At 52.0% G+C, this 26,956-nt stretch overlaps 1 protein-coding gene across 6 annotated transcripts; it reads right to left on the bottom strand.

Moving 5' to 3' along the window:
• Positions 1-1,833: 1,833 nt before the first annotated feature.
• SH3GLB2 (SH3 domain containing GRB2 like, endophilin B2) lies at positions 1,834-25,978 on the bottom strand. 6 transcript variants are annotated; one of them, XM_088177506.1, is made up of 12 exons: positions 25,711-25,978; positions 17,742-17,883; positions 17,326-17,454; positions 16,509-16,642; positions 15,948-16,040; positions 12,172-12,234; positions 8,097-8,120; positions 5,520-5,609; positions 5,218-5,318; positions 4,725-4,739; positions 3,888-4,149; positions 1,834-3,256 (listed from the first exon to the last, which is right to left on the bottom strand). In XM_088177506.1, exons 1-12 carry the CDS (start codon positions 25,771-25,773, stop codon positions 3,149-3,151), a joined length of 1,224 nt encoding a protein of 407 aa, XP_088033632.1. In that variant the 5' UTR covers positions 25,774-25,978; the 3' UTR covers positions 1,834-3,148. The 6 variants fall into 6 exon arrangements, with proteins under 6 accessions (XP_088033632.1, XP_014728688.1, XP_088033633.1 ...); XM_014873202.2 differs by lacking the exon at positions 4,725-4,739; XM_088177507.1 differs by lacking the exon at positions 12,172-12,234 and having other exon boundaries at positions 25,711-25,951.
• Positions 25,979-26,956: the final 978 nt, after the last annotated feature.

Raw genomic sequence — 26,956 nt, 5'->3', positions numbered from 1 at the left:
TGAAACAAGCAGCACTATAAAATACTCCTCAGGGATGATTCCCCTGCACATGGTGGTGAGGGCCCTGCACAGGAATCACTGTCTGCAGGGAAGGTGCATCATGTGGTGTAGCTCTAGATAAACAAACTGTTCAAGGTTCTGAGGCTCAGTGTGTAGTAAGGACAGTAAGAGAAAGTCAGTGATTATTGCTTAAAATACAGCTTGAAATCTAGACTTAGATAAGAAACCAAATTTCACTGTAGCTGTGAGCTATTAACCTTTTTAATTTCAATGGTTTTAAGAGACTAGAGCTAGAAAATGAGATTATCTTGCTTTGAGGTTGTTTGAGCTTTTTTACCTTGTAAGCTTAAGTGCTGGCAATATCCTGGCACATTTGTTTGCTCGTGTCACATGCCTTGAGGGCTTTGAAGAGATTTGAACTGGTTAGAGTAAAGTCTTAAAGTAGAAGGGAGAGGGGCATGAGGTGGTGTGACAGTCCTAAACCCAATGGTGTTTCAATGGGGCAGCCTGTAACCAGAAACACTTTGTGCCATGGAAAACTGGGGGTGACCATGGAGAGCTGAAGGTGAAAAGCTGTGCAGAGACAGCAAATGGATGAGGGCTGCTGGAGGAGGGGAAGCAAAGCTGGAATTTGGTCCATCAAAATTTGTTCAGTTACAGCAGATGCTGTTACTTGACCCATGTGGTTGGGATCTTTCCTTTTTGTTATGGCTTTGGAAGTTGCAGTGTGCTCATCACTGTATTGCTGTTCTGGGTGTTTATTCAAGCACCAGAGTGAGTTGGTGGTGCTTGGCAGGAGCCCTTGGTGCCAGACAGCAAAAGCAGTGGCTGCTGTTTGTTACTTGTGTTTTAGAGCTACAGCAGCATTACAGTCCTAAGGGACTCTGTCCCTGTCCCTCAGCACAGAGAGGATCCAGCCAAGGGGGGCTCCCCTGATGTCCTAGGGTGACAGTCACCCTAGGACACCTGACATCTGCAAAGAAGCAGCACAATTGTCACCTTCCTGTATAGAGTCAGGAGTAGCAATAGCTGCTCCATGTGCTTTTTTTCCTACTGCAGAGGGAACAGAGTGCTGGTGCCAGCAAGAGAATTCCTCTGGCTGCTCTGAGGGAAGAGACCATTTTCTGCTTCATTAAGCTACTGCTGCTTTAATGTACCAAGGAGAGCAATAACAGGGGAACAGGGATCTCACTGGCCTGAGGGAAAATATACATGCTGGAAGGGAAATAGTCAGGAGAAGATCTCTAATAGATCAGGACTATGAGAGTGGTAATCCTGGCAGTTTTAAAACTAACTAGAACAGCAACATCATTTGATTTCCCTGTTCTCTTTAATTAGAACAGCCAAGCATTATTGCTGCATTACAGAGCATTTCAACAGCTGCTTTTCCCAGGAGTTCCTTCCAAGCTGGGTGTTAGGGACAAGACTTCAGGATTTTAGATTAGCAGCAGATCTAGTTTCCATAACAACTAAAAAAGTCTGTTAGATCTAGAATAGCACTTGGGTCTCTCAGCAGCTGAAGTCATCCTGCTGCTCTATTTTTGCTTCAGGTGCAGGAGGAGCTGTTGTTTCTCAGAGCCCCTGAAGCTGTAGTACAACTGAGATGTGTCAGCTGAGAAAGGAACCACAAGGCTCTGGCAGCGTGTTGGAGTGTCAGGTGGGACAGGATTGAGCAGCTTTGTTTTGATTTTAACCCCAGCTTCCAAGCCTGGCGTAGCAGGAGGGCACTGCATTCACCTGAGCTGCTCCCTTTGTCTCCCTGCTTGTCTCCACAGCCCTTTGGCTGGGGAGCCAGGACAGCCCTGAGCCCACAGAAGATGCTGAGGCAAGAGGTCAGGCAGTTTGTTTATTGGCAAGTAAGTGCTGAAACCCATGAGCCCCACAAACACAGGTGCTCAGTGCCTTTACATTAGAATGGTCACAATACCTTTGGGGAAAGTGCAAAAGATCAATAAACAAGCAAAGTTAGTTCTGACATACCCAGGGGAAAGGTGTGAACAGAGCTTGGTGCAGGTGAGTTTCTCTTCCATCCAGCTTGAGTGGAAAACTTGTGACACATCAAGTGGAAGTCCTTTAGGTGAGCTCTAGCTAAGAGTTCATTCCAGGGGGAACAGGCACACATACACCTCTGAGCTAAACTGTCCCCTCCCTCCAGGACAGCCTGGGTCGTGGTGTGTGTATGGCCAAGAACAGCTCCTTGTTGGGGGTCACAGCAGGTGGGACTGTCCCTTTCTGCACTGGGATGCACCAAATCTATTCACTGCTGACAGGGGAGGGGGGAAACATTCATTAAATCAGTGATTCAGGATGGAAATAAAATCAGGCTAAAACATGCCTGGACACACACACTGAAAAAAAAGCCAGGACAATAACACAGGGAGCAAAGCTTGTAAAAAGGCTTGTAAACTTTGCAGTCCAAGAGCAACTTCCCAGAGGAAATGCAAGCGAGATGCATGGTCCCTTGCACGGAGGTTTGGGGTTAGGCCCTGGGGAAGCAGATTGGTCTCTACAAAGAAATCTTCCAGCTTCAGGGAACAGGGGTAGGTGGGAGCCTCCAGGCCCCAGGACAGTGATTGTGGCTCTTGGCCAGCTGTGCATTGCTGGTCTCCCACGGCTGAGCAGGGTGGGTGGGTTTAACAGGCTCCTAAATTTTAACTGCAGCCTCCTTGCCTTACGTGCCAGGACATGTCAGAGGGGATGTATGGGACACTTCCCTACTGGAATGCTCAGTGCCTGGATTGGGCAATTTTACTGCTAGAGAAAAGAGGAGGGACAGACAGGCACTAACCCACACCAGACACGAGGGAAGTGTAACTGGTGAGCAGCTGCTGAGGGACACAGCTCACCAGGGAAAGCCACTGTGAGGAACAAGACTAGGGCAGGGAAGGGAAAAAGTAATCAAGGAATCTTGTGCCATCAGGACTAACCTCAAAGCAGGCTGCCCTGGTAGGTAACAAATTCAGTCTTGGGTGCCATCAGCCCTTTCCCAAAACCTCACCATAACAGTTTTCCCACTTCTTTCCCACAATTCCCATATTAGCAATGGAGTGTCGACCCTGAAGAGAGCAATGGTCTCAGATGAGGAAATCCGCATTAGAAGTGCCAGATGAGGGGTGCATTCTGCTTGTACATTCTTCTTCCTTATCATTTAACTTAACAGTTCCAAGTAAGTGACAGGAACTTTCCCTTTCTGGTTCCCTCTTTCCCCTATGAGCCAGTCTGGATCCATGCCTGGCAGGCTGTACACAGTGATCATCTGGGGAAAGAAGACAGCACATTAGACAGGACCTTACTCTGCAGACAGAGCCAAGAAGTTCAGTCAGATGGGGACTGAAAGAACAGTAGTTCCTGATGTTCATTTAGCAGGTATCTGTGCCCTTTCCCTGGAGCTATCTGCAGCTTTGACACAAGATCTATGGAAAACTGCCTAGTGGTGTCCCTGTTGCTTTTTCCTTCTCCAAAGTGACTCAAGGTACTTTAACATGTTGCTATGTCATCCCTTCTGAATACAGAAGTTCAGTCTAGAGAACAGGAAGGTTTCCAGATTGCTGATTTTTCTTTCTTTCTCAGCATGATTAGAACAGGCCTCCAGCCAACAGCTTATCCCATAGCTCTGGATAAGGCAGTTATATTTGAGGGTCACAATGAAGATACTTTATCTGGGGTACAGTTGGGTTTCAACAGGAGGAGTTATTTGGGTGATGCTAAATAGTAAAGGGCCGTGAGCACAAGCTCACTGCAACTCAGCAGATATGGGTATCCAGGTAAAGACTATTAGTTTCATAAAGCAGGTTTTAGGGGCAGGAAGAGGAACAAAGTCCTTATTGGGCACACCACGGGCTGCTGGGCAGTTATAGCTAAATCTAACAGTCAGGAAAGCCACCAACCTCATCTGCAAGAAGTGCCAGCTCGGTGCTGTCAGCTGCTTCGTAGTCATAGAGGACTCTGGCCCTGCGTGTCCCACTGGCAGGAGGCTTGACTTCATTGGGGTTCAGCACACCCTCTGCCACGGTGTTGGGCACCCCAACAATTGTGGGCACCACTGGAATTGTAGGCACAGCAGGGAGCGTGGCAGCAGCAACAGCTGGAGGAGAGGTAGCGGCTGCGGGAGATGCAGAATCTGCGTTGCCCACGAATGTGCCTGAAAATCTTACACGGGAGAAAAAAGCAAAGCTCAGTGAGGCTCCAGCCTGGGGAACCACAATGAGCTCTTCCTCTCAGCAGTTGCTCTGCAGAGATGATACCCAAGAGCTGTAACACACCCACGCTGCCCTTCATGTGGGGAAACACCCTCAGTTCTTAGGTTCTGAAACTGTGCAGCAGGTGCCACTTGTCTGCCTATTCTGACTCCAGAGCTCTGTTTCACCAACTTGCAGAGTGCCAGACTGATGTGTGGCACTGCAGAGGGGGCTGGGCAGGTGCTGCTCTCAGCTCTGTTTGACTGGGTCCATTGTGCTGTGTCCTTGCCCTGCTCTCACCCAGTCTGTGTTGCCTGTTCTGCCTGCTATTTCTTCTGGAAAGGGATGGGCATTGATACTGTTGAACTGGATGTCACAGCTGGAGGCTCCCAGGCTTTGCAGGCTCTCTAGAGAGAGACAGTAATGGAGCTCAGGCTCAGTTATCTAAGGGGGTATAGCTCTGGCCCTGGCAGTGATCACACAGAAATCTGAGTCACTGAGGGGAGGAGAGTCCTCAGAGCTCATCCTGGCCAATATCATACTTACATTTCTCCTTTAGAGCTGCAGGCATGGAAAAAAGAATGGAACAGGAGTGTGAGTGAGCATATAGAGGCAACAGCCCCTCCTGGGTCAGGCCTGTGCTGGTGTGACAGTACCAGACAATATCCCAGCCCACCCCATGGGATGTGCAGCCAGCAGCAAGAAATATGGAATCTGGGATTTGTTACTGCTGCAGCAGAGCATTCAGGCTCATTGCTTGGCAACAGGAATTTGAGTCCTGTGTGATTTAACTAATTTAGAGGAACAATGTTCAAATTCCCATGGCCATCATGCTTTGATAGGAATGTAAACATATAATGGCAAAGCCTGCTCCAAATGCACCACCACCACCAGGACTGGCCAGCACTCTAAAATCAGAAGCTCTGACAGAGCTGTGAGGGCCCTTTATAACTTCTGAGGTGGGAGAGGGGAAGAGCCCTGAGCTGAGGGTAAGGAGATCAATAACCCTCAGAGAAGCAAAAGCAGTCTCCTGTCTTACCTGCCCAGTTGCTTCTGTAGATCCAGCATGAACTGGTAGCACTGAGCATAGTAGTTGGTCTGAGACTCCACAAACTCGTGGAGACAGCGAAGATGATTCACCTGGAGGGAAAAGGAGCATCAGCTTCACTGAGTTTGGTTGCCAGGCACAGAAACTCTCTTGCTGCAGCTACCGCTCCCCTGAGGTACCCCGAATTTACCACCTCTTCTACCTCTACTCCACATGCAGGACTCCATGATGCTCTTGGCAGGAGGCAGGAGTCTCTGCAGTCCCTGTCACGCCGGGTGCCCAGGAGGACTCACGTGTGTGCTGCTGATCCCCTCCAGCAGCAGTCGGGTCACCTCTGCCTGGCGGTCGAACTCGGTCTGAGTGAGCCTCAGCTCGTGCTCCGCCTGCAAACAGGATGGGGGCTCAGGCAGCACCAGGCAGGAGCCCTGTGCTGCCTCTGCACCCCCCTTTGGCAGCAAGACACGGGTGCTGCAGGATCCGTGTGCAGCTGTAACACTGAGCAGCAGGAACAAGAGACCCTGGGTTGGGATCCCAGAGACCCCTGGCTGTATTTCAGCTTGATTCCTTCTTAATCCTACATTGGATCACTGCAGGTGATGGAATGGCAGCTCAAAACTGATGCATCAAGCAGGGAAGCCCCTAATCCCACAAGACTAGAACATGGAGATGAGGAGGCTTTGTTAATCCTGAGGTATGTGGGAAGTCAGTCTCATGCCAGCTCTGGTCCCTTTAATTCCCTGTTTCTGCACCTGCAGGCATAGGAATGTCACAGCCTCCCTAGGCTTCTCTCTGAAGTGCATTGGTTTTGTTTTTATCACCACAGAACAAAGGCTGAGGCCAGGCAGCATTTACCAAACTGCTGCTGCTAATTAAATCTGCAGTGGATATGAATATCCCAGTCCAACTTCTACCCAAGGTTCTCCTTTGGGGCTGGTTACTGATTCTGAGCTAGGAGGAATTAAACACTGGTAAATAGCAGGCAGCTCCACAGCATGCTTTGGGAATTCAGAGATAGATTCACACTGGAGACCCATCTCTCCCCACTACCAAACATTGCATTTACACTGGGACAGTTTTGCAGTACCAGAATACCCAGGTGGATCCTGGCAAGGAGAGCTGCAGAAGTGCTGGAGCAGCCAAGTGCTCTCCCCTCCTGCTGATGGAAAGGGATGACAAGCATCCCCTCCTGTTCTCTCCAGCATGCAGCATTCCTTACACCAGTGCTGGTGTCCTCTTGGGATGTGCTGTGACTGGTCACAGAAGACTGACACCCACTCAGCTCCAGCTCACTGGAGAGAACCCTTTCCCCTCCTCCAGGAGCGTGCAGCCATCAGAGAGCAGCCTTGGTTCCTTTTGCTGCTTTGGGAATGTCCTGACCATTCTGGCACAGGACTGACATGTCTGGAATTGAGCTCAGAGCGCTGATCCAGCCAGGCTGACAGTCTCAGAGCAGAGGCCACATCACTGGTGACCCCAGAGGAGCCCCAGTATTCCCAGCAGGACAAGCTGGAGGTGCTGCTGGGGCCAGCACAGCTCTGATCTGTGCATTACCAGTATAGAGCCAGGCTACAACAAAGAAATGCTTTGACTCTCTTTTAATCAGATTTGTCTATTTTAAGCTGCAACTCAACTGATCTATTTCCTTGCATCCTTTGTATCAAGGGGATTATTTAAAGGAGAAAAGGGAGAATGTAACAGGAAATACCAGTGCAATGCCTTCAAAACACCAAGTGATTCTTGCTTCTGTGAGCTGAGAATCCAGTATTCAGAGCTATTTAAACTTGTGTCAGGCAGACCCAGCTCCATTTGGTGCTGCCTGGCATTTGCCTCTCCCTGCCAACTCTGAGCAGTTGCAGGATGTAGTTTCCTATAAAGCCAGAGCTGGATGGTGACCTGGGAGGCCCCTTCCAGTCTTGTGCTTCTCCAAGACATGGAGAAGGTCAACATTTACTTACATACTTTGGTCTATCCAAGCAGAATAGCCCAAAGAGAAAGGACAGAGGAACAGATCCTTGCATGCTCATAGCTGACTGTAGCCAGCTTGTTTGGTGAGAGACTGAAGGATTTAAAGAACAGGAAGAGCTGGGTCAGGAACAGCCAGTCCATTCTGCAGATGCCTTTGGAAAAACAGCAACAGGCTGCTAAACATGCAGAGCACACAGGAACTTCTGCCACCCTGCACTTCAGGCTTCACAGCACTGCCTGCTGGGGGTGTTTGAGGTGGGAAAGGAACAGGATCCCAGAAGGTGGAAGTTCCACTTCTCTGGAAGTTCCATGCTGTGCTGGAGCTCCACACAGAGCTCACCTTGGTCTCAGCCCTCCATCCCTTCATGGACAAGTCACATTTCCCTTCCAGAGCCTCCAGAGATCAGAAGGGTAAGTGCAGATCAACCAGAGAGAATCAACCCCATGAGGCTTCAAACTTCCCCCCTCGACTGAGCTGCTCCGTGCAGCAGCTGGGGCTGTGCACTGGAAATGCTCTGTCCTTGCTCCAGCTCTGTGTGGAGCCAGCGGGATGGATTAGGCCAGGGGCCACCAGAGGCACATGGAGGATCAGAGCCTTAGCCACAGGAGCAGAGCTGGGTCACACCTCTGTTCCTGTCACACCGTGCAGCGTTCTGAGTCTCCTTTTACCACACACAGACACACACCTGGATGCCAGGGAAGTGTCTCCCACCAGGGACAGTCAACGGGCCCATGGCTCATCCCAAGCTGCTGTCATTGCACTGAGCCACACAGAGGGATCAGGGCTGGGACACAACAGCAGTGGCCCCTGATCCTCCGTGCCTGTGAGCAGGAAGGGTTCCACAGCACCCCCATCCTCTGAACACCCCCAGAAGGTTTGAGCACAATTCCAGCTGGGTACTTACTTTTTCCACTTCGTCGCTCCAAAGCTGCAGGGGCCACAGAGCAACAGGAAAGGAGATCAGTGTTGGAGACGTCGTGAAGCACTCGGCATTAACACCAACAGGCAAGGACCTCCATGGACACAGCAGGCCAACTCCAGGGACAAGCCAGCCCTTCACCCAGCAGCAGCTGCCAGATCCATGCCCCTTCCCCTCATTCCTGCACCCTCGAGTTCAGTTTCACAATGGGAGAACAAGTCCCTGCCACCAGAGCCAGCAGCACGCCAGCTGTGCTCCCTGCCAGGGCTGCTACAGCCACTGCATTCCATGGGCTCCAGGATAAACAGGATTAACAGCAGAGCCCTCTGCACTGCAAGGCTCACTTTGCAGAAGCTGCAGAGGTTGTGTCGAAGGACAGTCCTGCTTTTAGGATTGTGGAGAGGCAAGTGAGCTTTGTGAGCTCAGGCCATACAGAGGCCAGTGTTCCTCACCCACAGTCCAGAAAAATGGCCTAATCCACCCAGCCTGTACTGCCAACAGGTTTAGCCACAGCAAGGAGGAAGCAGGGGCTGGATGCTGCCTCTGAGCCAGGCAAACCATCACACAGCTCCTTCCTATTCTCATTCCTACTCTCCTCATCCACAGGGGCACACTTGAGGCAGCAGAACACTGGACACCTCCAGCTGCTTGTGGGATCTGGCTTCAGGACATGAAACAGTGAACAGAAGTCACACACAGCAATGGCAAAGGGAGAGAGGAGGCAGAAAAACACATTGATCCTTCCCAGAGGTCCTTGGCTTGGCCTTTCCTCAGCAGCCAGCTACTGCATCAGTCCTGGCCATATGAAATCCCCCTAGATCTGGGAGCACAGCAGCCTGCCTGCAACACCCACACCAGTGGGGCCAAGGGAATGATCCCTGTGGAGCTTGGCTTCACCTCTGCAGGTCACCAGACACAGCTGAATTTGCACTGCGAGCACCTGTGCTGGACATGGGTGTCGGAGGGAGAGCAGGCTCTGTTTGGACCAGGTTCTCCCAGCTGAGCTTTGCTTACCAACTCTCCTCAGGTGGGCTGGAGGAGCCCCAGGTGCAGAGAGACTTCAGCAGCCAATATAAGGAGCACCTTTAGTACCTGCCTGTGCTGGGGAGGGGCTGAAGCAGGAAGGTGTTTTGCCACGCTCCTGGGATTGCTTCCTGCTCCATGGTATGTAGCCTGACTGGCATCTCTTACTTCAGTGGAATTATTGTACTGGTCTGGGTGCTGAGGTGGGCATTTTCTTTGACTTTTAAGGAGATGTTTTGTTATTGCAAATTAGGAAGTGGTTTGAGTAAGCCTGGCCAATTTCAGCCATGTGTGGGGACACAAGTCCCTTCCCCTTCTAGGAGACCCTGCTCTGGAAGGAGGTGGTGGAAGCGTGCTGTAGGGACCTGAGAAACAGATCCTGAGCTGCTTCTCTGGTGTAAGACCTTTGCCAGCACATCCCCATGGTTTTGGAGTAAGGTTTACTATAGGAGCAAGGGGAAGCTCCCCTCTGACCCCAGGCCTTCCTACTCAGACACTGTGGCCAGTACTTAAGCCATGTCAGCCCCATTTAATCAGTGCAGCACCCACTAAATTTGTATCCAGATTTGTTTCTCTTTTGTTGTCTTTGCTGTGCCACCTCCAGATCTGATCCTGTGGTGTTTTGGGACAGTTCAGCTTTGCCCAGATCTATACCTGGGCTAAGACTCAGTGTGACTCCTTTTTGGACAGCTCAGAGAGCAGAAAAGGCCAGGATCTGCTATTGTCTTCCTGCACCCCAGCTCAAGCCAGAGGAATCCTCTTTAAAATACTCAATATGTTTTTCTTGGAATCATTCCTAGGAGTACAGCACATGGCAGGGTCTGAGAGAAAGGGATACGTAGGCTTGCACAGCTCATGTACACCTTCTTACACAAAAACAAAAGGTCAGTGTGGGAGAGAGGAGAAATGGCTCCTCAGCCTCCAACTCATACAAAATAAGGGAGGTGCTTTTTTTCTTGGATTTAATTCCATCTGGGCCCTCCTGTCATGGAAGGGGAAAAAAAATAAAAGCACCGTGTTATCCACCTCTCCAAAAAAACAACAATGCAAATTTAGAATTCAAATCAGAGCCCAGCTGAGGGCATGTGGTCCAGGAGAGAGCTGACCTGTTTGCTCACCTGTAAGACAAAGCTGTTACCTTGGGCATAACCAACCCCTCCCTCCAGAAAGGAGCCGAGCTCAAGAGCCAGGTGAGCAGCAGCCACTGCTCTGCACTGTCAGTGCACACTAAGAAGTAGCACAAGGACTCTGGCCTGGAAGAAAAGCAGAGCAACAGGATGAAGAGCTCCTACCTTGCTGCAGTGCCTGACCCCTTGGGATGAATGCTGGGATTTGAGAGCTTGCAGCAAAGCAGCCCTGCCTGTCCAGAGCCAGGGGCAGCCTGGGCTCAGCCTGTGTTTTGCTAATTGGAGATGCAAACTGTAATTCAGGTCACCCCTGCCAGTGCAGTTGGACTTCAGGTGGCCCTTCACCCACCAACTGCAGCCTCTGAAAGAGGTTTGGAAGCCACAAGGCCTGACACTGGTCAGACCAGCACATTTCCCACGGGCTCTCCTGGTAGGAGGCCCTGCTGGGCAATCACCCAAGCTGATCAGGTCAGTGCTGGCTGCTCTCCCAGTGCCACCAGCACTAGCAGAGCCTGATGAAGGAGCCCTGAACTAGGCACACATGACCCAGGGTAGACACTCACAAAATCTGTTCTCCTGTTACGTTCCTGTATGTGATACCTGCTCCCCAGAGCAGCTTTGCAATAGAGCAGAAGCAGATCAAGGTACTTTTTGGTTAGGGCTGGACATGTCCAACTGAGTGTCTGGGCACTCCATGAGATGCCAATGCACATTGTACAAATGCTTGTCTTCAGCTGTACTTTAGCCCTGGTCTGTTCAGAGGCAAGGAAATCCCAGTTTCTCTCCTCTGGGTCTCCTAGAGCTTAACTGCAGTCCCTTGGAACAGACCTTCCCAAGGGAAAAGCCAGAGCCACAAACTGGCTCTGAGCTGCACTAGGAGACAGGAGAATTGAGCAGTTGCTGCAGCATCACCAGGATCAGCTTCTTCTGCAGGACTGTCACCACTGAGCCTGGGACGCATGGAAATTGTTTTCTAGGTATTGTGCAAAGCTATTTCTGATCCCAGCATCGCTCTCCAAGAAGGTCAGGACAGATCCCCTAGGAACTAACACTGATGCTGTCAGCTCAGACACACCTCTGTCTCCAAATGGGATGGGTTTCCCATTAACCAAATCCACTTGTTTCCACAGTGTTTTTTGTTTCTGAGAAGGCTGGGCTGTCCTTTTCCACATCTGCAGATCCCACTCCCAGATTGTTCTGTTAGCAGGCATCAGTGTTGTTCTGAATGCTAGTTAGGAAGCAAGATGATCAGTTTTCAACATTTTAACGAGAAATGTGACATTGTGCAATGGGGAGCCATGAACACAGCATGGGAAGTCAATTGCTTGGCCACATCCACTCAGTGCAACAGAGTGGAGACACAGCAGGCTGCTCACCCACCCTGGGCATATCTGACTGTGGAACAGCTGCCAACACAATGAAACAGTAAAAAATTACCTCTGTTTGCAGAATAGACAAATCTGCACTGTTATTGACATTGGTGGCAGAGAGATTCCTCCACCTTTGCTTTCTTGACCAGCTTCAAAGCCTCTGACACCACGGTACAGATCAGGCAGTCACATGTGTGATACTGCCACTGTACAGCTGGAACCATCCAGAAAGGCCACTCTTGGAGGTTGCTCCACTCAATTGCTCCCCTAGCAATAAAAATCCACCAGAAATGTGGAAGAGGACTGGCAGGGAAGCTGGTTTGGAAAGCAAACCCAGCTGCAAAGGTGACCTTGAACAGGCACCTCCACAGGGGTAATGTGAATCCTGGAGGCTGAGTCAGAGGAGCCCTGGGCAGCCCATGTCACATTAAAATGTTGAAAACAGCAGAGCACTAGGCCTGAGTTTAAGTCAGGTAGAGAGAGGGGCAGGAAGAGGTTGGAGAGGCAGTATCCAGGAGGAGGCAGTATCCAGGATCTTACCGCTGATGCACTGGCGGAGAGCACGTAATTACGAGGTCTGGTTTCCTGAAAGTCAGGCACAGCCTGGGGGGGAATAGAGTGTCATGTACAAGGCACTAGAGGAGTCATCAGGAGTCACTGGGTGATGGGTGGAACAAGAGACCAGTGGCTTTTTTTCCTGCCTGTGCTGGGATTCTGATGGGAGGCAGGAGGGAGATCTCCCGACATCTCAGCAGTGGAGTGGAGGCCAGGCTTGTGCAGTGGGAGGTGGACTGGCTTGTGCAGTCACACTTGGTACTTGAACAGCAGACACTCCTACTGATAGGAACTCTCTCTGCCTGTATTTCTAGCTATCAGCTCATACAGCACAATCCCAAAGGCATTCCCACTGCCTTGCAGCCAGCAGGTTGCTCTTGTTGCATTAGCTCAGTCCTGTGGACAGGACCTCCCTTCCCCTTGTCTCCTGCCTACAGTCACTGTATAGGGCCTTGCCCTTAAAGTAGGAGTGTTCACCAGCAATGGAGCCTCCTTCCCACAGTGCCTTCTACTGCTCTCACTCTCTCCAAGCCACGTTTCCTCCTAACGGAGCCAGATCTGCTGTTTTCAGGAAGGCACATGGTTTAGCCAAGCCAGGTCTAGCCAAAGGCAGTGTAGGAGTTTTCATCCCAGAGGTCGGGAAACCTCCAAACCACCTTCTCCATAAACTTCTGCATGAAGCACTCCGGAGATTTCCTCACTGGAAGTGCAATGGATCCAGTCCACCCCCACACAGTTATGGGCTCATTAACCACCACAGAATGTGGTGCTTTCACTCAGTTCAGACCAGGCCTCCTCCTGGGATGGCCTTTGGTTGTAGCACGACCTAAAGAGACAAACCATGAGCTGCCTGACATCAGGAATCTTCCTGGCCAGCCCTTACTGCCCAGTGGCAGCTGTGTAGGGCTGGCAAAGTCCTGCTGGGTCCCAGCTCTGGCTTTAATCCCCTCAGGCCCCTTGTTCTCTCTCCCAGGTTAATCTCTGCAGTCACCCAGATCCACTTATACACACTGACCCACTTTGCTGGGCCCCAGGCAGCTGGCTGGAATGAGTGACCAGTGTGTGGAAGAGCAGTCAGGCAGTCCCAACCATTTTTTTTTTCATACCATTTAGGAGTTTTAGGGATGGCTGGAGGAAGGAATAAGGAGGAGCAATTCCTATTGCATGTTAAACCTGAATATAGGGAGAAAAATGCACCAGTGAGGTTTGAGGCCAGCATAGCAAGTAGGCTGCACTCCTCCCTGTGGGGAGAAAGGATGTTTCACAGAAATAGCTGCTTATGCTTTTTGTTTTTGAAGATCAAGAGCAACTGAAGAAACCTCTCCTCCCATTCCCTGGTCTCCAGGGAGTCCCAAAACTAGTCACAGCACATGGGATGAAGAAGGCAAGCTTCTCTTGTACTTCTGTGCATGGAGAAGTTGTATTTGCAAGCAGTGGTCAAAAGCAACCCACCTCCATCCCCCTTCCACTCTGGTAATGGGGAAAAGGAGCAGAACAGCAGCACAACCAGATCATCCTGCCTGTCATTGTCTCTGGGCTGCCCTTCCAGACAGGGACTGGCCACCCAACCCCACCTCCTCCTGCCTGCAGCTGGAGGGGCCCCAGGGGGTTTTCAGGGGAGCCCCTGCCTCTCTTGAGCACTGCTTGCAGGCAATGAGGAAGGACCCAAGGGATGCTCCAGCGGGGCTGCAGATAGGTCTCTGACACTCCCATCCTTCTGGAGCACCTTCCTCAGGCAGCCACAGCCCTGATCACGCTCAGAACATGCTGCAGGGCCAGTCCCAATGGGACAAAGGAGATATGAATTTTCTTTTTAAAAATGGGAAAGAGACAATGAGAGGTGTTAAAGGAAAAAAAAAAAAAATCACAGCACTGTTAGCACAGTCAATACTCACATCTCCCTCACACTGAGCAAATTACAAAGAAACAAAACAAAAAGGTTAGTGAACAAAACAGCATTAACAGGAAGGACAAAGCACAGAGCCTGTGGGAAATGCACAAGCCCAGGTGCTCCACAGCAGCTCAGGGGTCTGGGCAGCAGCACTCCAGGGGCATCAGGAGACAGAAGCTGTGGGAACACGAATTTGCACTACAGAGGGGAAGAGCAGCAAGAGAGAGGTGAGCTGAGAGAGCTGGGATACTTCAGCTTGGATGGGGAGGTGTGACACAGGACTCCAGGCAAGTTACAGGGAATGCTGTGATCTAGATAAGTTGTTTAGAGCAGAGGAGCAGCTCTCCCCAATGCTGGGAGCTTCCACCTTGTCATCCAGCAGTCAGGAGGTACCCAGAGCCCAGGCACCCCAGCTGTAAACTGAGCTGGGTGAGAGATGGGTCCTGAATTTGCTCTGCTGCTGTGGTCAGTGTTTCAGCCACTCTGCTACTTTGAGGCTTGGCCTGGGGAGGACACTCTGGAAAGCCTGGATTGGCTCTGCACCTGCCTGGGGCATCCCAGAAGTTCCAGTGGGAAACAAAGTTTTTCTTTTCCAGCTGCAGGGGAGTACCTAAACCAGGGGTGTGTGTAGGTGAGAGGCCTTGGGATCACCTCCTGTAGGAAGCAAGGTAAAGAGGGTGGAAAGGGAGGTAGCACAGGAGGTATCCGAATTCCTCCTCTGATCTGAGCTTAAAGACAAAGCAATGGCCACCAGTTCCCCCTGACACTGAGGGCACTGTCCCCTCCAGAAGGGGAATGGGGGAATTCCTGAAGTTACTTTTAGAGGATCTGGGGGACCTGACTGATTAGAGGAGGCTTTTTTTAAAAAGGGCAGCTACTACTTCTGTTCCCAGCTGTCCTGTGTAGGTCTGAGCACTCTGTCAGACGTGCTGATGGAGGCTGCTGAGCTTAGCACAGCTTCCCTATCTGCCATGGATATAACTGGAGCTGGAGGAAAGGGAAAACACCTGGGAAGTGGCTACTCAGGGAGAGACAAGGCCAGAGGCCCAGCTGGCAGATGGTTGGAAACAGGCTCATAACAGGACTGCTGGGTTGGTATCCCAGTGCATCCCAGAGACTGACTGACAAGGACAGTCTGATTCTGACTTGCACACATTTGTCTGTTGAGCTCCTGGCCCCAAGGCAAAAGCAGAACTTGGCAGGTCCTTGTGCCAACACCCAGAGCTCTACAGGATAGCAACCAGCTCCAAACAGCCCCTCCAGGGAACCCATCAGTGCCCAGTGTGATGAGTTCCCCAAAGCCAGAGGGCAAGACAAACCTGTAACTAGAGCACCATGAAGTGAGCAGAGAGGCTCAGGGACAGACCTGTAGCCAGTCTGATCCTGGCCACCCCCTACAGGCTCCCACAGCACTCCTGCCTGGAACCTGGCAGAATCCTAACTAGTCTGACAGGCTGGGACTGCTGCAGAGCTCCAGCAGCCTTTCTCTTGTGCACATCCCAACTCAGCTCTCTCTTGGCTTGGTTTAAGACTCTCTGTGAAAATTAGAAAGTCCTCAGAAGGTGCAGCCTTTTAGTGACTAGCACAACTCATCCAGCAACCCTGATCAAGCAGGAGGCAGAAGCCTGGGTCAAGTGCAAGTTTCCAGACTCCAGAAGCTCAGAACTGTTTGCTTCAACAATTCCCCCAAGGGAGGACATCTCAGAAACAGGCACATGGCTCCTGCTTCCAGTTCCCTTCCATCCCAGATGAGGAATTCCCCCACCCATGCCTGCCAGAGACAGGACACAGTAGGGTAACCTAATTTTTGACCATGTGAGCCAAGCCCTGGGGCCAGAAGGACAGGGAGGGAGATGAGGGGAGGAGTTACCGCTGCTTTTGCCTCTGCAGCTTTGGCTTTCTTCAACCTGGCTTTGCAGGCATCCAGATCCAGGCGTCGGTTCTGCAGGATCCTGCGCTCTTTCTGGAAGGGACAGGACATAGAGCACAGTGCTTAGAAGCAGGGTTGAGGAGGGGATGTGGTATCACCTAGGAATCAAATCTATTTCTTTATTAAAACGTGCCACAGAGAAAGAACCAGTTGCTATGCTCGTCTCCTTAGCAAGAGTTTTGGGGCTGGTTGCCAGGGATACAGGATAACCTCCTGGAAACAGAGCAGCCTGTGATGGGTGGGGCCCACAAGCTGCAGGAGTGGGGACATGAGTTACTTTCCTCATGCACATCTGGTGGCAACCCTTCCCTATCAGAGGAGGAACTTGAGCAGATCTAGGGCTGGCACTCCCTCATCCTTGCATTCTGCAAGGGCAGAGGTATGGAGTTATCCTTTACCATAGGGAAGAAAAGGGGTTGTCTTAACACAGTTTCCCTCTCCTCCTGCCCTCTTTGTCCCCAGGGCCATGACAAGCTTCCCCTTCCCTGCTCCCACACTTACAGAGATGGTTCTCCAATCCCCCTCCAGGAAGTTGCGCAGTGGGGTCAGGAAGTTGATGGAGGCAGAGCGGATGAATTCCCGTTCTGCTGCACCCAAGCGCCTCTGAGTCTCTCCAACTTTTATCAAAGTTTTTCCTGCAACAAGAGGAACCTTCAGCTCCAGAGAAACGAATTAACAGGTGTTGGCTTCAGCCAACTCACCCAGAGCTTCCACATTGCCATGCTGGGGGCACAGGCACAGCTGCACCTGGCCTGGGTAAGGTGACCGTGCCTGTCCCACACCAGCTCCAGCCCTGCCCACTCTGCTGTTGGCCTGAGGTGTCTTTTCCCTGCTCCCAGGGCAGCTCTGATCTTATCTATCTGCTGAGACATTTATGCCATTGATGTATTTTACTGCCCTACCTGTTTGCACAGACTGATCCTTCTTTGCCTCATAAAACAGAGGCACAGGAACAGAGCAGCAAATTAAAAAGCACCAGAGCAGAAAACATGAGTTGATTGGGCAGTGTTGGCTATAGAAGCAGTCACAGCTGCTCTGGCTGTAACAGGACTCGCTATTGAACAACTATTGATTTGGAGAGCAGGAACAAAGCTCATGGCAGGGGCAAGGACAGCTGGAAGTGAAGGCTGTGTATCTGCAGGTCTGCTGCCCAAAATTCCCCCAGGAAGGGACAACTGTGAGGATTTAAGAGCAGAAAGATGCTCTATGTGGTGAGGAAGGAGCCTGCTGCACACATCTCAATGCAAAACAGTATTAGGGATATTCTATTGGAATGGGATGGATTCCCAGGACATCTCCATAAGCCTGGCTGACTTACCATAAGGTGTCCCTGGCCCGAAGTCATTGGCTGCCTCTGTCATGTACTGTGCCAGCAGCTCCCCATTGGTGACCCGGGATGGCACCTTCCGGTCAAGCTTCTCATACAGGAATTCTTCTACTCTGGCACCTGGAATGGGGACAGCAGGGGGGTTGAAAGAGGGTCCCTGGGCTGGGATTCATGATAGCCCACCCCATGCAGCCCTCAGTGACGCACTGGACAGCAGGCACCAGTGGCAGGAGCAGGTGTCCCTGGCCCAGGCTGTGAGCTGCACGGGGAAGGAGGACAGGCCCTGCAAAGACACATTGCTCCCAGACCCCACAAACTCTGCAGGGTTCTCTGTCAGAGGCCACATCTTTCAGCACTGAGCTCCAAGTGACATTTGTCCTTCAAGGCTTAGGAGAAGCTGGACTTACTCGGGTTTGGCTGTAGCAGAACTTCAGTCTGACGTAAGATCTTCTCTGTCCAGTTCTTTGTGCAGTCTGCCCTGGCCAGAAGGTTTTCAAAGTGGGCATCAAGTTCAGTCTTCTCAGCCTGGCCCAGCTTTTCTTCAGTAAACTGCAGGAAGAAGGCACTCATTAGGTCTGTTCTTCCAAAGCAAATTTACAGTGTGTTAGCTAATAAGGGACAGGGAAGCTGCTTTTGTCTTGTGTATTTACCTTAGAATAGAGCTAAAAACCCTTCAAGGTGCCATTCTTTTTTCCCAGGCATCTTTCAGGTGAAGAGGGCAAATTTTTTGCCCAAGAGTAGAACAAGCACTGGGCTAAAAATAGATTTGAGAGGTGTTCCAGAATAAGTAACTTTTAATAAGGTCTAGTACAAAAATATTCCAGTTGTGAGGGATCTATTTAAATGTACACATGGCTTCCACTGCTTCATGCAGGAGAGCAACAGACATCCTTCACAAGAAGGAAGGTGCTAAATCCCTTCATCTCCTGCTGACCAACTCTGTGTCCTGCAAACCCAAGGGGTCAGGAATGCCACTACCACCTGAAGCCAGGAGACTCAAACTCGGGATTTAAATAAAATTACTCCCAGCAAGTGACTCTTCTTCTGGGACACACTCTGAAGCAGGGAATTGAAATGTAACACTGTCCAAGTCTTCTCAGTACTCAGATTCATACTGGACAATCCCTTCCTCTGGAATTCCTTCTAAATTTAAAATTAGCAGCAGGGACAATTAGGCTGTGGAAGTCTCCAGTGTTTTCATACTGGGCAGTGACATCTGACCAGGTTTGCCAGTCTGGAGATGCAGCTTCAGATGGCCTGGACACCCTCCACTGCTTCCTTGAGGGATTTCTGAGAGCAGAGCCCATTCCCTCTCATCCCATCCCCATTTCCCACTTGCTCTTTTCAGTGAAGTTGGCCGACTTCAGTGTATTTTTAGGTACAATTCCCTGTTCTTGGCAGAACCAGAATCTTGTTGCATCATGCTAAAAGACCCTTTGGACAGCTGTGCCATCTGGGATCCTACAGAGGCTCCATCTGTCCCTTAACCCTTGTTAATGGTCTCTGATGCCATTGCTGAGTCATCAGGATGTGGTACTGTGCAATACTGGCACAGTCAGATGCCAAAGATTAAAGCCTAGATAAAGCTCTTACATGAAACGCAGCTCTTGTCTGATCTACCACTGGTACCTTCTCCTCTGTGCTTCCCTACACCAGAGCTCAGCTCTAGATGGGCCAAGATGCCCCTTCCATGGGGTCTTGATCTGGTGTCTGCTGCCCTTCCTGAAAGGCTTCCTGGCCAGCTCTTTCCTTTCCCAGCCAGCCCAAAGCTGGGAACAAAGAGAGGGAAAGCCCAGAGCAGGGGCAAACAGCCCTTGGAGTCCTGTTACAGATGTCTGAGATATACAGGCCCTGCAGGTATGTTTACACAGAGACCTGTTTGGCAGGGTTCGAGCTCCAGCCACTGGAGTGCTTTGCCAGATGTGGGTGGTGACAGATCCTCAGCTGCAGGGACAGGGATCGTGTTGCTGGTCTCTCCTCTGCACCAGCAGCCCCTGGTTACTGGTATGTAATTTTACCTAGGTCTTGCCATGGTCCCCTGGCCATTGCTGGGCACGGGTAAAAGCAGATTCAGGGTTAGAGGGTGTTTGTATTGTTTTGGTCTGTGATTTTTTTGGGGCTCACACATGGCTCTCAGTGGCTGGGTCTGCTTTCCTCTGTCACTGCTGGGAGCCCAGGGCTGTTTTCAGACTCTGCCAGGCTGGGCTGAGTCACTGCCATGCAGCAAACTGGGACTTCCCAGGTATTTGGCACAAATTTTTGAGTCATCTGTTTAAGATCTTTCCCAAACAAGCCAAGACTCTTTGATGCAAAGTCAAGTCTCTCTCGCCCCCCTTTCCCAGACAGCATTTTGAGACCTCATCTCACTTTCAAGTCCAGCTCCTTTTCCTGCAGTTTAGGCTTATCCTGCACCAGCATCTGCCCTGGAGCTGTCAAACCTAAACCCAGTTTCTTATCAGCTGAACTGAGTCAGCTTCTTACAGCATTGCTGCAGTGCCGGATCACTGCTGAAGCCGTCCAGCATCTCCACAGTGCTACTGCCACTGTCCTGAACCAGTGCAGCTCTGGGGTCCTTTGCTTTATTAGCAAGTGGCATCTTTGGCATCACTGTCCTCTGTGGCTGTTTTGTGTAACTCAGTGCAGGGGTCACAGCTCAGCACTTGCCAGAGCTCAGAAACTCAATTCTTATCTCAAGTCAGGCACTAAAGCTGTTTGTCTTGCAACAAGACTGAGGGCAGCACCAGGATCGGGGCAAGCCTGGGGGCTATGCCAGAAGGGGAGGATGGGCAGGAACTCAGTCACAGCCCCTGGTTCCAAAGGGTCAGGCCAGAAAACAATCTCTTATTCAGGCTTTCTTTCAGGGTTGGAAAGGAGGGTGTGAAGCGAGTCCAAGGCATGGGAGGCTGTGACTCCACTGACACTGAATTCCCTCAGTGTCTCCCTGACTCCTGCCCAGGAGTTGGATGTGCTGAACCCAGCCCAGGCACAGTCAGGGTGTTGGTGCCTCACTGCAGGAGCTGCCCTGGTGCTGTCCCTGCCCAGTGCTACCTCCTCCTCCCTGTGGCAGAGAGCTGCTGATCCAGCTCAATTTAACCTCTAATGTGACTTTTGTGACCTATCAGAGAACCCACCCAACTTCACAGCAGAAATGGGGATGCCATGAAGTGCAAGGAAAGCAGGATCACCTGCTGCAGGAGCAGCCTGCCAGGAGATCACATGAAGCTTCTCCTGGAAGCACAGCCAGCACAGGAGATTACAGGTAAGTTACACTAACCTATGAGCTGGCTTGTGTTTTTGTCTGGTGCAAGTGGAAATCTGAGATTTTAAGTGGCAACAGGTCTCAGCTGCTGGTCCCTTCTTCCCTGGCTGCCCAGTGAAAAGAAGGGTAGAAGAACAGCAGTTTATGAAATTTGGCTACTCAACCACTTCAGGCAGAACGCCCCTGTAAAGGATTTCTATTCCTGAGAATCTATTTTCATAACACAATAAATTTGATTGAAAAGATTTCACTGTGACACGAAGAGATGTAGGAGAAATGAACTGATCATACCCTCAAGCCTCTTGACTGTAAAAAGACAGATTTTTATATCTTGCTGCTCCCAGACTAGAAGCATTGCCGTGTTTTACGACAGATTGCCACAAATGGGAGTGATACTTGGTTTTGTCAAGTTGATTTACGGGTTTGGTGCAGATCTCCAGGGAGGGAGACCGGGCTGGCAGAGCACAGGCAATTGCAGTGCTGAGAAGAACCTCCAGTTCCTCCATCCTGCTGTGACAGAACTGCTCCCATTTGTTTTCTAGAACCTGAGGACTGGGTCAGTAGCCCTGAACCAATTCCCAGATCTGCATCCTGGGATCATGAGCCAGTGTTGAGAGGCTGTTCCCCTGCAGGAAACATCCTTGCAGCTGACCCACAGCAGGTGCTTAATAATGCAGGGCAGCCTTTTGTCAGTGCCACTCTCCAGGAAGAGCAGAGTTGTGCTGCATTCCAGGACATTAATAATTCAGCCAAAGGTTGAGTTTCCTCTGAGAGGCTTGGCTGGCCAGCAGGAACAAGAGATGCTTTATCAGGGCCCAGGTGGGCAAACAGGGTGACCCAGCAGGAGAGCAGCACTTGGGCCACAGGCCCAAAAGGAGCATGGACATGCTGGACTGCAGTTAGGGCAGCTGCACTGAGCATTCACAGCTTAGGGAAAAGCCCCTTTCCCCAGGAGAGGTGGCAGACACACATCTGGGATATCAGGAGGGTCAGTAAATAGTGCTGAACTGGAGGGGCCCTCTGCACTACAGGTACAGATCAGACAGGCTGGGCCTGTGACTAAAGGACATCAGACTTAGGCTTTAAAACAGCCCATGCTGAAAGCATCAGCACCTTCCTCTCCTTAAAAGTCAGGGGAATAAAATCCTAGTATAATAAAGGCCCAGGCCTGTGTGCTGTGATCTCTGACAGGGTGGCTGCAGCCCCCTTGCAGAGGATCTGGCACAGTTCAAACACTTGCAGAGTTGCCATTTTATCCAACTGGATTTACTTTAAATTACAAAGATCAAACTAGGGCCAGGAGATTTAAACCAGGAATAGTCTCCTGTACCTGCCAGTAGATTTAGACTGTTGGGTTTTTCAAAGACTCCAAATAGCTCAAAATGCCCAAAACACAGCAACATTTGCTCTTTTGGTGCTCAAAAGCACAACACAGTCAGTTGAGCAAATCTGGTTCCCTCTTTGCACAGGGTTGCAGTAGGAAAGAAGCCACAGCTACTCAGCATCTGAAAACTACCTGATTTTCAGCAGCTCTGGAGCAGATAGAGTCTGCTCCAAGTATTTGGTCACCAGGAGTCAGGAAAGTCAGGCTGGGAGCCAAGTGAAACTGTGCTAGAGGACAGAAGGAAGCCATTTACAGGGACAGCTTGGTTAACTCATGAGCATTTAGGAAAGGAAAAACATTGTGGTGGTGGATTAACCTTGGCTGAACATGAGGTGCCACCAAGTCTCTCTATCATTTCCCTCTTCAGCAGAACAGGGGAGTTGAAAATAGGATGGAAAAACCTCATAGCTCAAGATAAAGGCAGTTTAATGAAGATAAAGTTGTGTGTGGAAGCAAAGGAAATCAAAAGATTTTCTGGTCTTCTTCCCATCTGCAAATGATGTATGAACACTTCCTGGGAAGCTGGGCCTCAGTACATGTCATAGTTATTCCAAAAGACAAATGTGCTCTATAATAATGTCCCACCTCCTCCTCTCTCTTAGGTTTTATTGCTGAGCAATGTCCTATGGTATGGAATATCCCTTTGGGCAGCCTGGGTCAGCTGTCCTGGCTGGGTCCCTACCAAGACCTTGTCCTTTCCTTGGGTCACCTTTTGCTCTCTCAACTTTTAAAGTGTGAACACTAATAAGGTCAGCAAGCAGAGGGTTAATTTTATCTACTAATGATAAAAGTCTACTTTATCACCAGAGTTGAGGGAGTTGGGGGAGTCTGTCTGTGTCTGCAGGGCCTTCAAGATAGACTAAGTCAGCCTCTAGCTGTTTTAGTAATGACATTAGGGCACCCAAAAGCTGTATTCACCCTTGGGCATTTTCACCCAGAGCCTGTTTACATCAGAACTGACAAAAGACAGACACCTACAGTTATTTCCAGACCTCCCTGAAAGAGCCTGGCTTGCAGCCTATCTACAACAGAGACATCAATGTGTGACCACAGAACTCCAACTGGCCAAGGTTTGGGATCAGACCCACCTACTGATAACTGGAAGGTGCATCTGATCAAAGAAAGGGGCTCTTTTTCAAGTGAAGATGAGGAGTGACCTGTTAAGAGTCTGCCTGCAGGTTCTACATCCCCTCAGAGAGTACTGATCTGATGTACTGGCACTGGAAGTGTCAGTACAGGTGAGTGCTGAATCCTACACAGGTTCTACAACCTTGCAGTGCCCAAGCCTAGAAACTCATTCCCCACTCAGGGTAGCAGAGCTGTTCACTGCTTTCCTACCCCAACTTTGCTGCCTGCTCTGCTTTTCTGGTGGAGTCCTGTGATGAAGCCTGAAAAGGGAGAGCCATGCAAAGGAAGCAGTGTGTTTGAGCTGTTTTGGTTGGGGTTTTTTTGTCATGAGGAGCCTAGTCCAAAATCATTCTTCCAGCACCTATGTTGGGTTGTATTTGACAGATTTCAAACCAGCTCCTGCCCCGAGCCAGCCCAGAGGTGTTGTGCTGACCATGCCCTGTCTCCTTTCCCCCTGGCTGAGCCCTAGTTCCAGCTCAACTCGGGCTCCTCTGTGTTGGTCAGACAGCTCTGCCAGACAGCAGGAGCTGGTGCTGTCTGAGTGGAACAGCACATAATGGCCAGTCCATTTATCTCCCAGTCGCTGCAGTTCCAGTAAAACATCACTTTGTTAAATGCCTGGAGCTGGAGGAAACATCTCCAAATGCTACAGAAAACAGCTTTTTCTAGGCAGCTTATTCCCACCCTAGAAGATCTGCAGTGCTAAAGAGTGTTACAAACCCAGCCCTTACTGCCCACAGCAGACCTCAGCTGTCAGTGCTGGCTCTGGGGGAAGACGGGGCAGGGCTCACCCACACCAGGGCTCTGCAGACACCCAAAAAGGCTGAATTCCCCCAGCAGTGACCCCTCATGAGGTGGTTTTCAGCCTCAGAGATCTCTTTCCTTCCAGTTCCCCCTACTTACACACCTGCTCGTTGTCCACAAGTGCCAGTGCTCATTTGGTTTCAATAAATTACTACTGTAATTAGGCATATGAATATTCATGTACGAGACAGTGGAGTAGGTGTAGCAGGCAGAAGCCACGATTTATAAACGCCTCCCTGCTCTGGAATCACTGTGTGCAGACACTGTTTGCAGGCCTGTCTCCTTCCTACGCCTTGGAGCTAAAAAACACTTATCAGAGACTTACAATAAGGCTTCTAAACATAAGATTTGTTTCCAGCATTTCTTCTGCAGCCAAGGTCATTTGCATGAGAACGGCATCTTTAGGCTTTCCATCTGCTCCTTATTTTGCACCTGTAGTTAATATTTCCCTTTTTCATAACATATGACTCACTGGCAGAGTTACAGGAGGTGATATCTGCTTACAGGAGACCAGTCCTCAACAGAGCCAGAATTACTCCAGTGCACAGAAGGTCTGGAAGGAGGCAGCTCTGCTGTTTGTCTACCAGCCCCCACACAATAGGCAGAGCACGAAGCCCAGTCCCAGAGTAACCAGCTGGACCTCACTTGCCAGGCAGGATCCCAGCCAGTTCTGACCTGCCCCTCTCCTCTCCTGGCCAAACAAGAGCAGTTTTTCAGTCATTATACCCAAGAAATGAATACACTCAGCAGCCCCATCTCACCACCTGCTGCACGCCTGCTGCTCACGTGTACCCAAATTTCTTCACAGCTCCAGGGGGGACTTCATCCCCAGAAGCTTCTGACCTCAAGTTTGTGAATATCAGAGTATTCTGAGTTGGAAGACCCACAAGGATCATCGAAGTACAACTCCTGGCCCTGCACAGAAACAGCCCCAAGAATCCTCCCGTGCCTGAGAGCATTGTCAAAACACTTTTTGAGCTCTACAGGCCTTGGGACCACAGGGAGCTGTTCAGTGCCCCACCACCCCTGGGGAAGAGCCTTTTCCTACTTCCAGTCTAAATCCCCGTCTTGGCCCCTGCCATTTCCTCCCACAGTCCTGATGCCTCAGCATCAGACCTGCTCGCTCTCAGCAGCTCCTTCCCATCCCCAAAACATCCCAGTGTTTCCCCAGGGCTGGGATCTCCTGCTCCTCCCCAAGGGCTGGAGTGCAGAGCAGGTGCAGGGCACCTCCATCCCCCGTCCCCAGCCACAGGGACCATCCCACAGAAGCCCAGAAGGACTGGGGTTGGAAGGAATCTCTGGGAATCACCCTATCCAAGCCCCTGCTAGGGCAGGGTCGCCTGGAGCAGGTGACACAGGAACGTGTCCAGGTGGGCTTGGAATGTCTCCAGAGTGGGAGACTCCACACCCTCCCTGGGCAGCTGTTCCAGAGCTCTGCACCCCTTGCCGGTGGGTCTGGACAAAGCAGCCGCATGCCAGATCACAACAGCTTTGTTTCTTTAAGGTCAACAAACGTCAGGCACGAATGTCCCCCCGCACTGCCCTCCCCATCCCCAGCACCATCCCCGGGGCTCTTCCCTCAGACCTTCCCCGGCACCCCCGAGCCATGGCCGGGGACGATGCTCCGGGGACTGCGGCCCACACAACCGGACCCACCCAGCTCCGATCTCCCTCTCCAGCCTCTCGGGGGCCGGGAAAGACCCTCTTGGCTCCACCAGGGCCTGGACCAGCGGATCCCCCGCGCCTCCCGTCCCGCGGCCTCCGGGCGGTGCCACTGCCGTGGCGACCCGCCCCACCTCACCTGCATGGCGCGGGAGAAGAAAACCCCCGCGTCCGACGCCAGTTTCTTCACGTTGAACTCCATGGCGGCCCTAGAGCCGTCCCGGCCGCGCCGCGCCCCCGCTGTCACCGCGCCCGCCGCTCCGCCGCCTTTTATAGCACCGGGTGACGCCCGCTCCGCGCGTCTTAAAAGGGCTGCGACTGCCTACAGGGCCCGCGCTCCCCGGCAGTGCCTCGGCGGGCGCTGCGCGGGCGGCAGGCGCCGCCCCTTTAAGCGCGGCGGCGGCGACGGGGGAGCTGTCAGCGCCCGCCAATAAGAACTCGCGCCGCGTTCCCCGCCCCCTCCCGCTTCGCCGCGCTCGTCGCCGCATCCCCGAGCCGTGCGCGTTCCGATTGGTGCGGCGGCGGGCGGCTCTCCGCTCTGATTGGCTGGAATGGGACCGGGGGCGGAGTCTCGACGTGGCCCCGCCCCCGGAGGGGTGGGCTGCGGCGCGGGGGAAGGAGACGCTGCCCTTCCTCGGCCATGGCGCGCGGCGCGGGGAGAGGGCGCCGAGCGGGGCCGCGCGCCCCCCCCCGCCGCGGTGAGTGGTGCCGCCCGCGCCCGCTCGCGGGGGCCGGGCCCGCCGGGCCGCACCATCGCTAGTGAGGGGGAGGGTGGGAAGCAGAGGGGAACGCTGAGCCGGGGACCCCCGGTTATAGCCGGTCATGGGGGTGGGAGGCGCGGAGGGTGCGGGATCTCCGGGTGCGGGGGCGGCGGGGCTGCCCCGGGGGCTGAATGAATGCAGGGACCCGCGGATGCAGAGGGGTGCGAGGCACCCGAGGGCGCAGGGGGGATATCCCGCTCAGGGATGCGGGGGATGTCGAGGGTGCGGGGATTCTGCGGAGGGTGCAGGAGTCCTTTCTGCAGGACCCAGCGTGCTGCAGTGCAGGTGCGGGGGTCCCGTGGGACGCTCCCGGCCGGGCCGGTGGGTCGGAGCCCCGGCGGCGGGTGCCCGTGGCGGGCAGGGCTGCGGGGAGATGCCCGCACAGAGGGGCTGCCTTGGTTTCTCGGTGCCCGTACTCCCTATCCCGGTATGGTAACCCCAGGCTGCTTTCTGCGCCCGAAATTCCTTGCACTTTGCTCTTCTCACCTCTGCTGCGGCCAGGCCGTTGTGTTTAACCTTGTGGGGAGAGCCCATGTCCGGTGTCCGGTCCCCGCGGGCTCCCGCTGCCCGGAGAACATTCCGGGAGGTGCTGCGGGGCCGTGGGTGCGGGGCAGGGCTTTGTCA

This window comes from Sturnus vulgaris, chromosome 22 (assembly GCF_052056855.1).
Source record: "Sturnus vulgaris isolate bStuVul1 chromosome 22, bStuVul1.hap1, whole genome shotgun sequence".
NCBI classification, from domain to species: Eukaryota; Metazoa; Chordata; class Aves; order Passeriformes; family Sturnidae; genus Sturnus; species Sturnus vulgaris.
This window is presented reverse-complemented; position numbering and strand designations above follow the sequence as displayed.

Bases quoted from the DNA above. Each gene is read 5' to 3' on its own strand.
- SH3GLB2 (XM_088177506.1), bottom strand. From the start codon at position 25,773: ATGGAGTTCAACGTGAAGAAACTGGCGTCGGACGCGGGGGTTTTCTTC. The intron at 12,235-15,947 runs GTAACTCCTCCC...ATTCCCCCCCAG, and splicing joins CTGCAGAGGCAAAAGCAGCG to GCTGTGCCTGACTTTCAGGA. The intron at 5,610-8,096 runs GTAAGTACCCAG...TCCTGTTTGCAG, and splicing joins GGAGCGACGAAGTGGAAAAA to GCGGAGCACGAGCTGAGGCT.